Here is a 14,054-nt window from a genome sequence, read left to right as displayed (position 1 = left end):
ATTATGTATGCCCTGTAGATCCACACTGGAGTACCTCTCAATGAAGTAGAGTCATATCATGATATCATGCATCCTTCGTCCACGTTCAGACGGTAGACTATCTATGGGGAATAGTGGCACACTGGTAGCTTCATGTACTCCATAGTAGAGCAATGTCTCACTAGCCGATCCATGGAAATTACTGACATCGAGACCTCATCGAATATATTATGTATGTGCTTGCCTCCTGAGCCTTGGATCCTGCCTGATCTCTGTTTTATGGGAAGTGGGAAGTGGAGTCTGAATCCAGGCACAGCTGACCGGGAGGATATATCCCACTTAGGACTTGGCAAGGGTGTATGCATTGTATGGTTGTTCTCAATTCTCAACTGTGACCAACTACCTTTAGCTTCGACCAGTGGGCAGTGCGACTCTAATTTTGGGGCTGCAATCAATATTGAAATGCAGATGAGCGTGTTCCAGCTTGCATTAGCACCTTTAGTTGAACGAATCCTTCCACAGGGGAGTGATTGCTGTGCTCTACTCTAGTTTCTGGGGACAGTCCTCTGTACTCCGTAGATGGCTACCTTACCTCAGCCCCTGAGCCTTGGTTCATTCATTCCGAAAGAGAACTAGAACAAATTAATATCCATCCTTTTGGCGAGGTGATCCATATATCCATACATAATCCGAGTCCTATCTGTTCGTACAACATGATAAGAGGTTCAACCCAGTTTATGAGACCCCATGCTTACCTTCCCTATTATTTACCTACCTAAATAATGAAGTCGATGAAGAAGTAAAAAATAGAATTAACCAATGTACTCCGTAGTCCATTAAGGGAACGCGAGATCCTCCCCTCCCTCCCTCTCACTTCAAACCTAGGAACCCCTCATCCCGCGCGCTTTGCTTTTTCCCTGTGAAAGCGCAACCTGCCGCTCCAAGCGCCTGTCAAGAGATGATCTCAACTTCAGATCCCGCTTTCTCGAGCGTGATGAATCAATATCTTGTCATTGGGTCCCCAACGCTCTGTATGCCTTCATCGGATACTGTTGGCAGAGTCCACATCCTCTGCGGGTGGCTCCGTATTGGTCCACTGCTGTCCCTATTCCGAGACCTGGGTTCAAAATCTACTCGTAGCGGACGATGATGCTTGGTAAGCAGCTAATCCCTACGTAGGCATTGGTATGGACTTGCATAGCGCTAGAGGAATAGAAGGAATAGATAAGCGAATCATTATTGTTGAACGGTTGCTTGCACTATAATTCTACTAGCTAGAATTGGTTGTCTGGACACCTTTTTGTCTCAGTGTTTGAGTCCATGCAACAACTCATTATTGGGTTAGGCGGCATCGACCTCCGGAGGAGAAGAGGACTAGCAAGATAGATCGATATCTAGAGGACACACGAGTCAGTGCAGCTCATGCAGCTCTGGTATCACGAGTTGGCCGAATGTGCCTCATGGAACTTACGAGCACGACTGGAATATCATCCAGTCCTCCGGTGCAACCATAAAGGAAAGAACAGTCGATTTTGATAGATGATCATAACCCGGTGCCAGATACAGTAGTCTGTGTAATTCGCTCTCCTTATGGTTAGAATGTTGCCACCGACCTTGGGCACTTCCGCCCGCAGTTGTGATCTCCAGTGCATCCACGATCTCCGGTACATGGACGTATCTCATGCATGTGGGAGACTCAGAAATAGGTCTTCTTTCTCATCTATTGCTTGTCTAGTTGGAATACTTCTGCCAGATGAGGAAGCCTGTGTATGCTTTCTATATCATTGCATTGCCGTGTGATTCTGGCCATGCGTCGTCTCGATTCTTTCTGGATGTGCGTTGACGATTCACGGTCTTCGATCTGCTGTCGTACTCTTGGCTGGGATAGGTCCATTGGTCGACTTCTTAATACCTTCCAGGCCTCCATTGGAACCGCAGATCAAACTCAGTCTACGAAATTGACAGTAAGCTTATCGGGCGCCTCGTTTCCGAATACCATGTTGTGGGACACATGATCGATGGATGAGTATAGACTCATATCGCAAGGTACAAATGTCGTTCCTTGAAGGATGGCTGGGTCCACATTGCTGGAAAAGTTGGAGCTATATGCGACTATTGAAAGTCCCATGCGTATATTCATGACTATTGACGTATCCCTCGGCATTTGAAAAACCTACTTCTGGAACCGGAACTCGTTCTTCGGCTTTCCCCTAACTCCCACGTCAATTCGATAGACCCGTCCGCCATAACGGACAGACTCTGGGAACCGCTCATCGTTGACGTCGTCTTTGGCCGTGGTGACAAATAGTTCCGTCCCTACAAAGGTCGGACAGGTGATGTTCCTGGTTGGGAACGAGATCTCGCCAATAAGCTTGCCCTCCGGAGAGATACGGATGATCTTCCCGCCCCCGTAAATCGCGCTCCAGATGCATCCTTCCTCATCGATGGCGAAGCCATCGGGTTCCATAGGCTCGCCAACATCATAGTGCACTCTGCGGTTACTGATGGTTCCCGTGCTGGCGTCAAAGTCAAAGGCGAAGATCTTCGCCGTAGGCGAATCGGTAAAGTACATGGTATCGTCTCTGGGGTTCCAGCCAATCCCGTTGGGAATGGACACCCCCTCGACCATACGATGCAACTGCAGGTCGGGGTCCAGCCTGAACAAGACGCCCTCGTTGGTTGGTTTCTGGACTTTGGGATCGTTCATCGATCCGGCCCAGAACCGCCCATGACTGTCGACGGCTCCGTCATTGAAACGCATTCTGGTTCAGAGAGCGTTCGGAACGAGTCAACTTCTATGTCCAAAGACCGGTTTCGTCAGATAATCCAGACTTACCGATGAGGTTTCTCCGGATCCTTCTCGTCGTCCCAGGCCTTGCGGATGTACGACAGTTCCCCAGTGTTGCGGTCAGCAAGGGCATAGCCGTGTTTGGCGGCTACGACTATTTGATCCTTGTGATCATCACCGCCATTCGCAACATTGGCGGTGACTCTGCATGTCTCGCTCAGCCAACCAGCCATCAGGGTCATTTAGAAGCTTAGACCTACCCAAGAGGAGAAGCTGTGTCTATTGTTTTCAAAGACTCCGGACCCTTGGCTAAATCCAGAACGTACAACTTCTGATCCCAGATGTCGACAAAGCGAAACTCGTTTCTGGCCTCATCGTGAAAGGGGCCCTCGAGAAGGGTGCCTGCTATGTCGATGTAGGGCTAGCAGCAAAGAATGGTGAGATTGCACGCTTCGTCTACAACTGATGCGCTGTACATAACAGCTACAAGCGGTGGTGTTTGAGATTCATACCTCAGTGACCGTCCACTTCTGAAATTCCGCCATTATGAGGCTTGATCGGGGATTTTCGCGTTCGTATACTGTTTCGGGCAACTGGCAGACCAGCTAACAAAGTGGGAAAGCTTGCCTTGCCTGGATGGTGCCAAAGGATGATCTCTGCGGATCCGGTAAAGTCAAGTTGCGGCCAGGATGATCACGGCGAAAACCAACGGAACTGCTCTGAGACTGATTTTCAGAAGCTCTAGCTGTCACTAATGATGAACGACAGCCGTCGACAAAATGAGCAATGGTGATGGAGAAGTATTGAGCTCAAATCCAATAGTCTCTGTGACCGGCTACGTGGGATGTCAACGCCAAGACGAACCCCCACAACCCGATCTGTCTATTTATCCACTGCCTTTACCCATCACGTCCACTCACTCGGTCCATTTCTCCGTGGGCTCCGTACTCTGTTCACTCTAGGTAAGGTAGGTGACTGTCAGTGGGCCAGCAGGCTCGATAGTTCGGTCTCCGGAGCGACAATCTCTGCCAGTCTTGTCTTAGCTTCAGTCCGGTAGGCTGCAGGTACGTGACGACAATCATCAGAGTTCTCAAAGGCTTCACAGTCACTGCTTGTTGGATGGTCGAGAACAATCTGGAGACATACTCCGTTCGCTAACGGGAAATAGTTGCTCCCTGGGAGATGAAACTCTGCCTCTCATGACGGGAAGTCGGCACCTTGATCCTTCAGGAACAGACATCCAATCAACTGGAGCGGTACCGAGACCGTTGCTAACTCAGTCCAGCTTATACCTATTCATGGGTTAATAATACCAAATTCTTGTGAGCTTCAGTTGAAACGATAACACAGGACCCCCGAGTAAAAAAAGTGAGCAATCAGCTGTCATTCGATAGGAATAGAGACCGTTCATCAGTGATGGCAGAGACTCTCAGCGACCGAATTAATGGACAGCGTACACCATATGGCGTGTCAACTTTCCCAAGGAGGTGGCTTTTTGTTTGGGGTTGTCGGGGTACGGCAGACTTCCCGTCTTGCGCCTCCTTTGGCCCCATATCCAAATCCAGACCAGGAGTTAGCTCATCGCAGTGGAGAAACAGAGAAAAGTATCCTAACCAAGGAATTGGAGCCATGGAAGCAAATAGGAAGTGATCCGATCGGACATTATGGGGTCAGCCATCCTGCTGTCCAATGTCAAACTATCGCTTGTCCAGGGTGACAGCTGATAGTTTAGTGGAAACTGATAGACATCATCGGAGTTTGAGACAACAACTAACAAATCCTGGAACATTTCCGGCCTCTTGCTCCAGTTTCTGGCCTATGATATTGGATACAGAGCATCCACTCATGGTTCAGGCACGCAGACTTCTCAACGGCGGTTCGCCGGTTTGCTAATTTGTTTTCAACTCAAAATGCGTGGGCGTCAAACATCTGACGCACAGCCGTTGCCAGGACATGTCACTCTGCATTATTCGCAGCATTGATCACCAGTTCTTGCGCCTCGAGGCGGCCTGTGTGCCGCGTTTGATTATCTCCTGCATGAAATTGTCGGAGATAGATCAGAAATGAGGCCTGGGCGTGTGCGATCCTTTAGCAGTTACCGCCCTAGGGATTTATGACCACCAGAAGGATTTCGAATGAAGCTGGGCATCACTATTTACTACTAACTTCTGAGTATCGCCGATCCAGGTAATCTAATAAACATTCGCGGGTTATGTACCGACCTTCAGCTAATTCAAGCGGTCTGGCTGTGGATATCTTTACTTAAATCGATTAGGGGCCATTGACGTCGTCTAATATACGCATACTCCGTACTGGTTAGCTTTCAAAGCTGACTCCTCTTTCCATCTGTTTCGACGATCATCAACGGGCTTGGAGATCATGTACCGGATGTCGGTTCAATCGAACGCCATGCATTGCTCCACGTCCGACCACTCCTTGCACCGTAGATACTTCGCAAAGTAAGCGGTTTTGCTCTCCTATTGAAAGGAAAAGTTAATGAAAATGGAATTTGCTGCGTACGGATCCAGCAACCTTATGCAGTGGCACTGGCCGCATTGGTTTGACCGGCCCAACGTCCAAGCTGCATAAGTCGTGCAACGGAGTGACGGGTCAGAGTACGGAGTAGAAAATGCACCTCTGATCGTCTGGAACAAGGTGGAACTAGGCAGCTGTCGCTGCCTGACAGTGACCTGCAATCTTAACTTGGAGAAGAAAATGTTGATCCACCACCGAGGCACCGACCGCTGCATGAGGCGGTCGAGAATCGACACCGCACATATGAAAATGCGGTGAAGCTGTCAAACTGTTAAGTAACGACGGCTCTGACCGTTATGATGGAACCTGAGAGGTCATATTGACTGATCAAGTTTTATCCTCCGTAAATAGAGATATGACAGACACTCTCGTGGTTTGGTGCTGTAGTATGTGGGTAGGTAGTAGGTACATTGTCAGCTTGGGTTGAAATAAATAATGAATAACAACCACCCATGCTTTAGTTCACATGATTGACTCTTCATGCAGCTGCAAGCCTGCAAGAAAGGAGCGGAGCAGAGCACCTCTAGTTAGGTTAATTTAGCAGAGTCCGTGATGCGTTGGGTGTGCAGCTGCATTAGTTGCTAGCTGATTATCTGCGCTTACCAATTGGTACTGGTGTGTATGGTAACTTACAGTACCAGCGCATTTGTACCTTAAGGAAGATACCTAAGGTACCACTACATCCTACAGAGTACATCGACCTCACCAGTTGGTAGGCAATTAGGCAATAGATAATCAAAGTGGACACCAGATCTACCAGACCAACCACCTACTAAGAGCTACGGCTACACGTACACCTACTTGAGTATATGCATTTCATCTCAGCCAGGACTGGAGCACAGCGACAATAGCATCAGGATGAAGACCTACCTACTACCCATATAGGTACCCCCAGGCTAGCACAAGCTGCAGGTGCAACTGCGCCTACGCAGCGCAGCGCTGCCTTGCATTCCACACCCTGCATCACATCGCCTCGCACCGCATGCAAGGCAAGGACACCAATGACGAGTAAGGACTTGCCACGACACTTCGAGGACCGTGGGTACGGAGTACACAATCCTCCAACCGGATCGACTGCAAAGTGAAAATTCCACCCGCCTCATTCGCCTATTGGCTCTGACTGGGAATATATACTGGACGTAATGCGGAGTATTCAAGGTTGGACGCAATTGGGTTATCTCATTTGGATTTCGTGCATATGCGCTACCTTACCTACGTTGTATGGAGGTTTGTTGGGCGTTGGTTGGGTATTAGGGTACAAGGGATGGGTGAGTATCCGCTGTAAATGAATGGAAATGTGCATTGAGGGGATGCGGTGCAGGTGCCTTGCGTTTGTTGGAGACTGGGTGGGTTGGTAGATGCTGGGAGATGTGGTTCGAGGACGGTTGCCTTGTTGCTGCCGGTGAGTTATTTTCTCTAGATGCTGCTGGCTGGTTGCGAGAGGGAAGAGCTGTTTATTGGGGATTTGATTGTTAGTTGACTACGTATCAGTGCCTATGTGAAATGCTGGATGATAGGAGTCGAATTGCACATGTAGAACCAGTTCTTTGGTTCGTCAGAAGTACTCCGTACAGAATCATATTGCTGGCTAAGATTCGTTGCTCATGTCATACCTACAGCTTGGTTCCCAGGTTGACGTGAACGGCCTTGATCTGTGTGTATGCCTCGAGACCCGCCTCGCCCAGTTCCCGACCGATACCGCTCTGCTTGACGCCGCCGAAGGGGACACGAAAGTCGCTGTCATTGCTGCTGTTGATCCAGACCATGCCGGCCTCGATCTCCGAGGCCACGCGGTGCGCCCGCTCAATGTCCTTGGTGAAGACAGCCGCACCCAGCCCGTAGGTTGTGTCATTGGCCCGAGTGATGGCCTCCTCCTCGGTCTTGAAGCTCGAGATCACCACGAATGGGCCAAAGACCTCTTCGCGGTAGATGCGCATGTTGTCCTTGACGTTGGTGAAGACGGTAGGGGCGATAAAGAAGCCCTTGCCGTCCTTGACGTTCTTGTAGGGCTCGCCGCCGGCAACAAGGGTGGCGCCCTCACTCTTGCCAGCCTCGATGTACGAGAGCACCCGCTCATACTGGGCCTTGGTAACCTGGGGTCCCTGGAAGGTGTCGTCGGCGAATGGATCGCCAACCTTGCTGGTTGTGGCCACAGCTTCCTTAAACAGAGTCACGAATCGATCATAAACGGACTCGTGAACAAGGATCCGCGAGGTCGCAGTGCACACCTGTCCCTGGTTGTACATGATGCCAATGTGCGCCCACTTGGCTGACTGTTCCAGATCCGCGTCATCAAAGACCAGCAGGGGAGACTTGCCACCAGTCTCCAGGGTGATGTTCTTCATTGTTCCGGCGGCCATCTTCATGATCTCGCGACCGGTCGCGGTCGACCCGGTAAATGCAACCTTGTCCACATCAGGGTGGTTCACAAGGGCGCTGCCCGCGACTCGACCGAAACCATTCAGAATGTTGACCACACCCGGGGGGAAGCCCGCTTCCTTGATGAGAGTGGCCAGGTAGAGAATACTAAGGGGAGTCTGTTCTGCAGGCTTCATCACGACGGTGTTACCACACGCCAGGGCAGGGCCAAGCTTCCAAGCGGCCATGGCCAGAGGGAAGTTCCAGGGGATGATCTGGCCGACCACACCGATCGGCTGACGAAGCGTGTACGCAAATTTCGCTGGAGTGGTGCTGATTGTCTGTCCGTGGACCTTGTCGGCCCATCCGGCACAGTATCGGATGGTGTTGATGACTTCTCCGAGGTCATCGTTAAACGCGACAGAGTATGGCTTTCCTGAATGATGTCAGGGGATATTCAACCCGCAGGCAGACAATGAAAGCATACCGTTATCCCAAGTCTCAATAGTCGCCAAAGTCTCCCGGTGCTGCTCAACCAGATCCGCCAGCTTCAACATCAGGATCCCCCGATCGGTAGCTGGCAACATCTTCCAGGAAGGATCCTTAAGAGCCTTCCGGGCCGCCTTGATGGCGATATCGACATCCTCTTCCCCCGCAGCATAGACGGAAGCAATCTCCGACTCGTCCCTGATCCGTCAGTCAGCCTTTCGAGCCGCTCTAGGGGGCCACAAACTTACGAGGGATTGATCGTGGCGAGCTTCTCGCCTGACTTGGACGGAACAAACTCATTGTTGATGAATAGACCAATGGGCTGCGAGTACTTGCGCCCGTTGGGAGCTGTCAGTTGAAGCACAACGTCCGACATGATACGAGTGCTGTGGAAGTGTCGATGAGCGAAGGTGGGATTGTTGGGGATACTACGGATAGTAGAAGGGATTCGAAGAGGAGGAGTAGTAGTAGTAGGATGGAGATAGCGCAGGCGCAGTCGGAGGAGAAAAGAGGGGATGTTCATATGCAGCATTCGGAGCTTAGAAAAAAAAGGTGCAGCGAAGAAGCAGGGTGTATTTATTTGTGCATGCAAGAACTGACAAATTATTCGGTATGATCCAGACAGTCAGCTTTCCCCGCCTGCCGATAACCAGCTTGTAGATAGCTGCGTAGATAAATCTCTCTCATTCGATAAAGTCGCCGCGGCCAAGTGGGTTTCTGCTGGACTTTTTCTGGGCCGTCCTAGTAACTTCGGATACACTTACTCTTCCCAGGCAAACGACCCTTTGCCGGAGTTGCCTCCAAAGCCTCGATTTGTTCTTCTGACATATTGGCAGCATGCCTCACGTTCAACCTGGCTTACGGAATGATACAATAAAATGCCCATGATGCGAACCTGTCGCATTCAGTACTAGATAATGACCTATGAAATGTACAAATGAAATACCCCAATGATTGATGCACCCTTGATTTATACCAGCGAGCCAAGACAAGTTCAAATACATACTCTTTATCATTTATTCCGCGGACTCCGACGACTCGCCCGCCAACCCCATAATGAACTTCCATTGTGCCGGCGTCACGGAGGAAACGCTGAGTCGAGTCTGCTTCAGGACTTGTAGATCCTCGAGAGGACCGCCGGGCTTCGCGTGAGCCTTGAGGTCATTGAGTGTAACCATCTTCTTGAATTTACGACGGAACTCGACGTGAACGACTTCCCATTTCGGGTTGTCTCTCTTCGACTTTGGGTCGTAGTACGGGTGAGCAGGGTCAAAGGCAGACTCTGTATGATGCGCCAAATTATACGTTAGCTATCGGGCTCAAACGCATGAGTCGGGTCCAAGACGAACCATCTGGTGTGTGCTCTTGGACGATCTCCATCATGCCTACGACTCCAGGCACTTTGCAGTTGGAGTGGTAGAAAAATGCGTAATCGCCCTTCTTCATCGCCCGAATGTGGTTCCGTGCTATCGTCCCGTAAGCCTGTATTCTGTAATGGCCATTTCCTCATATACCCTTACCAACGGGGTTCCGAACGCCTGAGAAAAAGTAAAGTCAACTCCGATCCGTCATTGCATTGTATTGAAAGGGCCAAGAATCCAGAGACTTACCATCCCACGGCTCTGGCTTCTCAGCCGCCTGCAAATCGTCAATGGAAAACTTGACATCCACTCCTTTTTCCATGCGCGACTCAGGCTCTGCCTTCATCAACCAATATGACCGGTCACTCTCCTCATCAGCAACTTTCGACTCTTCCGAATCTGAGTGTATCGGTTGCGATGCTGTCTCGGTTCCGTTCTGTACGGGGGTTTTCCTGGGTCTCCCGACTGGCCGCTTGGGGCCCTGGGGAGTTTCGGGTGCCGAATTTGGAGCTTCAGGCGCAGTTAGTCTCACAGAAGAATCTCAATGCGGCCGGCCCGTCTAGTCGATTGTTCCGTCCGGGCATCTTACATCTGATGGTCCCGTCTTTCCGGGGACGGCCTCGGCCTCTTTTGGGTCCCGGAGGAGGGGGTGGCTCCTGACCAGGTGGATACTTTCTGGGACGACCTCTTTTCCTGGGCTCTCCCGTGTAAGGATCAATTGCAGGCTATAAACGAAGAGTCAATATCAGTGCATGTTCATCCCAAGTTTTTATCGCCTCTTTCCGGTATCCTGAGTCAGCAGTCGTATTCCTATGGGTAGAGACAAGAGCCAGGACTGTAGACGGGGGTATCGATGGATTGATAACGATGCGTTCAAGCTGCCAAGAATTGCACATTCGCGGATTGACGGCTCGCATGACGCGCTGGGGCAGCTTGGACTCGACGGAGAGACCATGCGAAGAGGAAATCCGCATTGAAATTAGGCTTACGCACTCTCTTTGGAGGATTGCTATCGGCAGCGCCTTCGGACTTGCGCTTTCGGCCCATTTTATTTCCTTCCTGAAAATTGATGTGATGAGCTGAGAACTGTACTCAAAGACGTCGACGGGATGAGGGGAAAGGAATAATCAAAACAAAAGGAGAACAGAGGAAGCATCAGCCAGTCAGAAGGCAGGGAGGGGGATACTGTGACAAAGGACAGATGAGGCACTGGATCAGTTTTCTAGACGCGCCGAGACGCATAACAAACATCCAGTGCGAAACCTGTCATTGGGTGCGGGAACACCTGTGGGGGAGGGGGGAAAGGAACATGAAAGGGAGGAAGTTGATACTGGGAGAATAGCAATGGTAGTTGAACTCACCTGAAGGTATTCAGCACCTTTGTTTTCGTCTTATATAGTAAGTAGGAGGAGAAGATAGAATATTGGGAGACTACTACGGTATCGACAACACCGGTCTGGACACAGCTTGGATGGAAGCTTTACTCGCGCCTCCTCGGAAGAGACATGGGATTGACGGTCCAGCTTCAACGGGACGCGACGGACGGAAGCTCAAAGTGGGTCACGCTAATCGGTCACGTGATATATGCTAACTCTTTACGAGTCAGTCCGCAGTATCTCTGCAGTAGTATCTATGCAGTACTCTTGAATAGTAGGCTTGATCAGAGCAAAAGGTCAATGATCAGGAAATGAGAAGTCAGACAGAAAGAATGCAAAGGCCTAGTCATGAAGGCTGGACGCGCTTCCCGCGAATGTTCTTACACTGCTATAGGGTACTGCATTAGCACCATCGCTGGAACAGCCTCTTTTTCAATTATTAAATTATAGCCAAGGAACACAGAAAGACTAGATGTGAGGTTTATCTCAATAACTGTCTTCTCTTGGCCTCTGAAATGTCCGTCAACGGGTCCGAATGCAGGCCTTCGGGGAGGAGGCGATCGTCTCATCTACAAGACTACAACAACATTCGGAACTCCTCACCGGTCTGCTATGACTGGATTAGCTCGGTGACGAACTCATGGCTCACAATCATTTCCATGCTATTTCTATGAAGATTGCTTGAGCAATTGACGACGAGCTAAGTACCGAAATGGTAGGCTCGAGCAAGAAAACTCCGCCTAACATGGAAGCATGCGCCCCTTCGAGTTGATGAACGATCTGAAGCGATCGGTCATCCCTCCGAAGCAGACGCACTAAAGCAGGGACCGGGTTCCAGAGCCTGGATTAAGCAAGTTCGTGCTCCACATGGATTTTCCTCCACTCAGAGTGACAACACGGGGAGGATCAGTTCATCGGTCAGTATGGCCGTCAAGTCTACCATTGTACCAGTACTATGACTAAGGACGATTCTCTGCTTTTGACTCGAGCCTCGATCTCCTCAGTATCAGTCTTTGGATCATTCTCATCTAAATTGCCCGCGATTACGCTGAGACCTCGCAAAAATGCAACAATGAAAGCCCATCAAAAGATAGCCGTCGGCTATCGGCTCTAGGTCGAGAGGGGATCTCCGAGACAGTGAACAATCATGTTTTTTTATGAGGCAGATACTGCAGCAGAAGAAAAAGTGCTGCAGGGAGATTGCGAAGCGGCCGGGACTACTCTATCAGATGTTGAATATGTGCACCTTAACTTCGGCACCCCACTGTTTTACCCACGAGCATCTCGTCTCCGCATCCTGGGCAGCGGCTCCACTATCATTACGAAGACTACCTCCAGTTTCTATGGCCAATACCTGATCTCCTGATGCCTGACTGCTATGGCTGCGTATACGGAGGTCGAGCAGACGCTTCCATCTAATTAGTTGACGGCTAAGTGGAATGTGAGTAAGACTGGCTACGACCTGCGTATTACTCTGTTCACATTCGGTTTGGGTATTGCGCAAATGATGCTGGTTATAGTCTCCGGAATCAATCGAGGAGATCTATATCGTCTTGAGCGTATTGCCATTATGATTCGTATGATTTATTCTCTGAGTAGAGAAGTAGGAGGCTAAGCTCACCCTACCGCAATATCCTTAAATTGGATGTGGAGTCACGGAGTCCCTTGCCAGCATGCTTGTTGCAAGGTCCTTCCTCAATGAAACTCGGGGTAGTGCGCCTTTGAGCCGTAAGGCAAAAGTCCTGAACCGGTACTACGATGCGCTAGAAGAATCTGGCTATCATAATGTGGCGTTCAGTAGGCATGACGCAAAGCTATTCGCCGAATCCGATGGAAGGTCGAGAGTGACTGAGAACGCAAAACTACCGTTAGACGCAACGGCCTCCGTTGGCGCTCTATTTTGACAGTCCTGAGTTTCCATCAGGAGCAGTGGAGTAAGATGTCGGAGCGACGGCTCTATTTGCCTGCATCGAGTCCATACGATTCCGGTCGGGTTATCTTCATGGGTTCTAGCCATTTATGAACTTCAGATTCGCTCAAGAAGCGAGTTTGAAAGCATATGTCACAAACTTTATCTACTTCTCCCAGCTTTATTGGTCCTTGATCAGCGCACAGGAAGCCATGCCCCAGCATTAGAGGTTCTCGACCATTTGACGCCAACTGCCCCTCATTGCCTATGGATCGGTGACCGAGAAACTCTGGTGTGGGCCGCTGGTGCTCGGGATCGTCAATCTACGAAGTAAATAATTGTTGAAGGCCGTCTGTTGTTGCATCGAGTTGCTGCGTCGTGCACCGATTTTTTGCCCGTAAATGCTAGGTAGCATGCGGAGTAAGCATACGCAGTATGACGGAAAGGGATGTCCTATTGCGCCATTTTCAAAGATCCCCATAGGCTCTGAGCTGTAGTTTTGTTGCTTGTCAGCCAAATGTCTCCTGCCAAACCCTCTTGAAGCATGATTGGCTGACGGGTCCTCAAAAGGACTGTACCTTTACGAGGCTACCATGAATAAACAGACTATGTATTGTTAAGCTCGGCAGTTAGCAGATAATCAAACTCGAAGCTGTGGGACGGCAACAAAGAGAACATTCCACGAGACTGCAGAGAGTGGCCATATCAAGAATAGTGCATCGTCAGGTACAAAAGCCCAAGTGAAATCCAATTGCAGTCAGCTAGAACCATGACTCAATAGGACGAGGTTGTAGTTAGGGAATTGAGGTTCCATTTCTCTTCAAGAGCCCCAGGCACCGAGGCATCCGTACCTTGGTAGCCTTCATGGAACGCTGGGCTGGCCTCATAATCCCCGAATACAGCAAGTGTGGGGCCGAACCCCAAGGAACAGAAAAGCACGCTAAACATCCCACCAAGGATGAGCTCATGTTGCACCAATCACACGCTTTCTGCCCTGCTGGCGGTGGTGAATTGCGTGATCGCGGAGATACAGGAGCCTCGCTGTGATTTGCCCATGGAGCATTGTAAGAGGACGATCTAGAGGGGTATCATTTGGCTGTTCGCCGTTTGGTATAGGGGAGTGGACGACTATTTCTAGCTGATAAATCTCACTCATCCTTGTCGAGTTCGTCTTCCCATTCCATCTCTCACTCTCTGCTCAATCACCCTAAGCTTACTACCTATACCTCCATCTTCCATCTCTTCCATACACAGTCACA

The 14,054-nt window shown here is 50.1% G+C and overlaps 3 protein-coding genes across 3 annotated transcripts; all 3 read right to left on the bottom strand.

The window, feature by feature from the left end:
- Positions 1-2,152: 2,152 nt before the first annotated feature.
- On the bottom strand, positions 2,153-3,312 carry ALT_5338 (SMP-30/gluconolactonase/LRE family protein; the record flags this gene model as incomplete). The annotated part of the gene is made up of 4 exons (XM_033555215.2): positions 2,153-2,741; positions 2,816-2,971; positions 3,028-3,188; positions 3,280-3,312. 4 exons carry the CDS (start codon positions 3,310-3,312, stop codon positions 2,153-2,155), a joined length of 939 nt encoding a protein of 312 aa, XP_033411106.2.
- A 3,603-nt stretch (positions 3,313-6,915) lies between these two features.
- ALT_5337 (aldehyde dehydrogenase family protein) lies at positions 6,916-8,525 on the bottom strand (the record flags this gene model as incomplete). Its single annotated transcript, XM_033555216.2, has 3 exons — positions 6,916-8,096; positions 8,148-8,347; positions 8,398-8,525. 3 exons carry the CDS (start codon positions 8,523-8,525, stop codon positions 6,916-6,918), a joined length of 1,509 nt encoding a protein of 502 aa, XP_033411107.2.
- A 640-nt stretch (positions 8,526-9,165) lies between these two features.
- Positions 9,166-10,557, bottom strand: ALT_5336 (EVE domain-containing protein; the record flags this gene model as incomplete). Its single annotated transcript, XM_033555217.2, has 6 exons — positions 9,166-9,431; positions 9,499-9,615; positions 9,670-9,687; positions 9,760-10,020; positions 10,100-10,235; positions 10,504-10,557. 6 exons carry the CDS (start codon positions 10,555-10,557, stop codon positions 9,166-9,168), a joined length of 852 nt encoding a protein of 283 aa, XP_033411108.1.
- Between the last annotated feature and the right edge of the window lie 3,497 nt (positions 10,558-14,054).

The sequence above is a fragment of the Aspergillus lentulus genome, assembly GCF_001445615.1.
Source record: "Aspergillus lentulus DNA, contig: Alt09, strain: IFM 54703, whole genome shotgun sequence".
In the NCBI taxonomy this organism is placed as follows: domain Eukaryota; kingdom Fungi; phylum Ascomycota; class Eurotiomycetes; order Eurotiales; family Aspergillaceae; genus Aspergillus; species Aspergillus lentulus.
The sequence above is the reverse complement of the archived record's forward strand: the minus strand, read 5'-3'. Positions and strand labels throughout refer to the sequence as shown.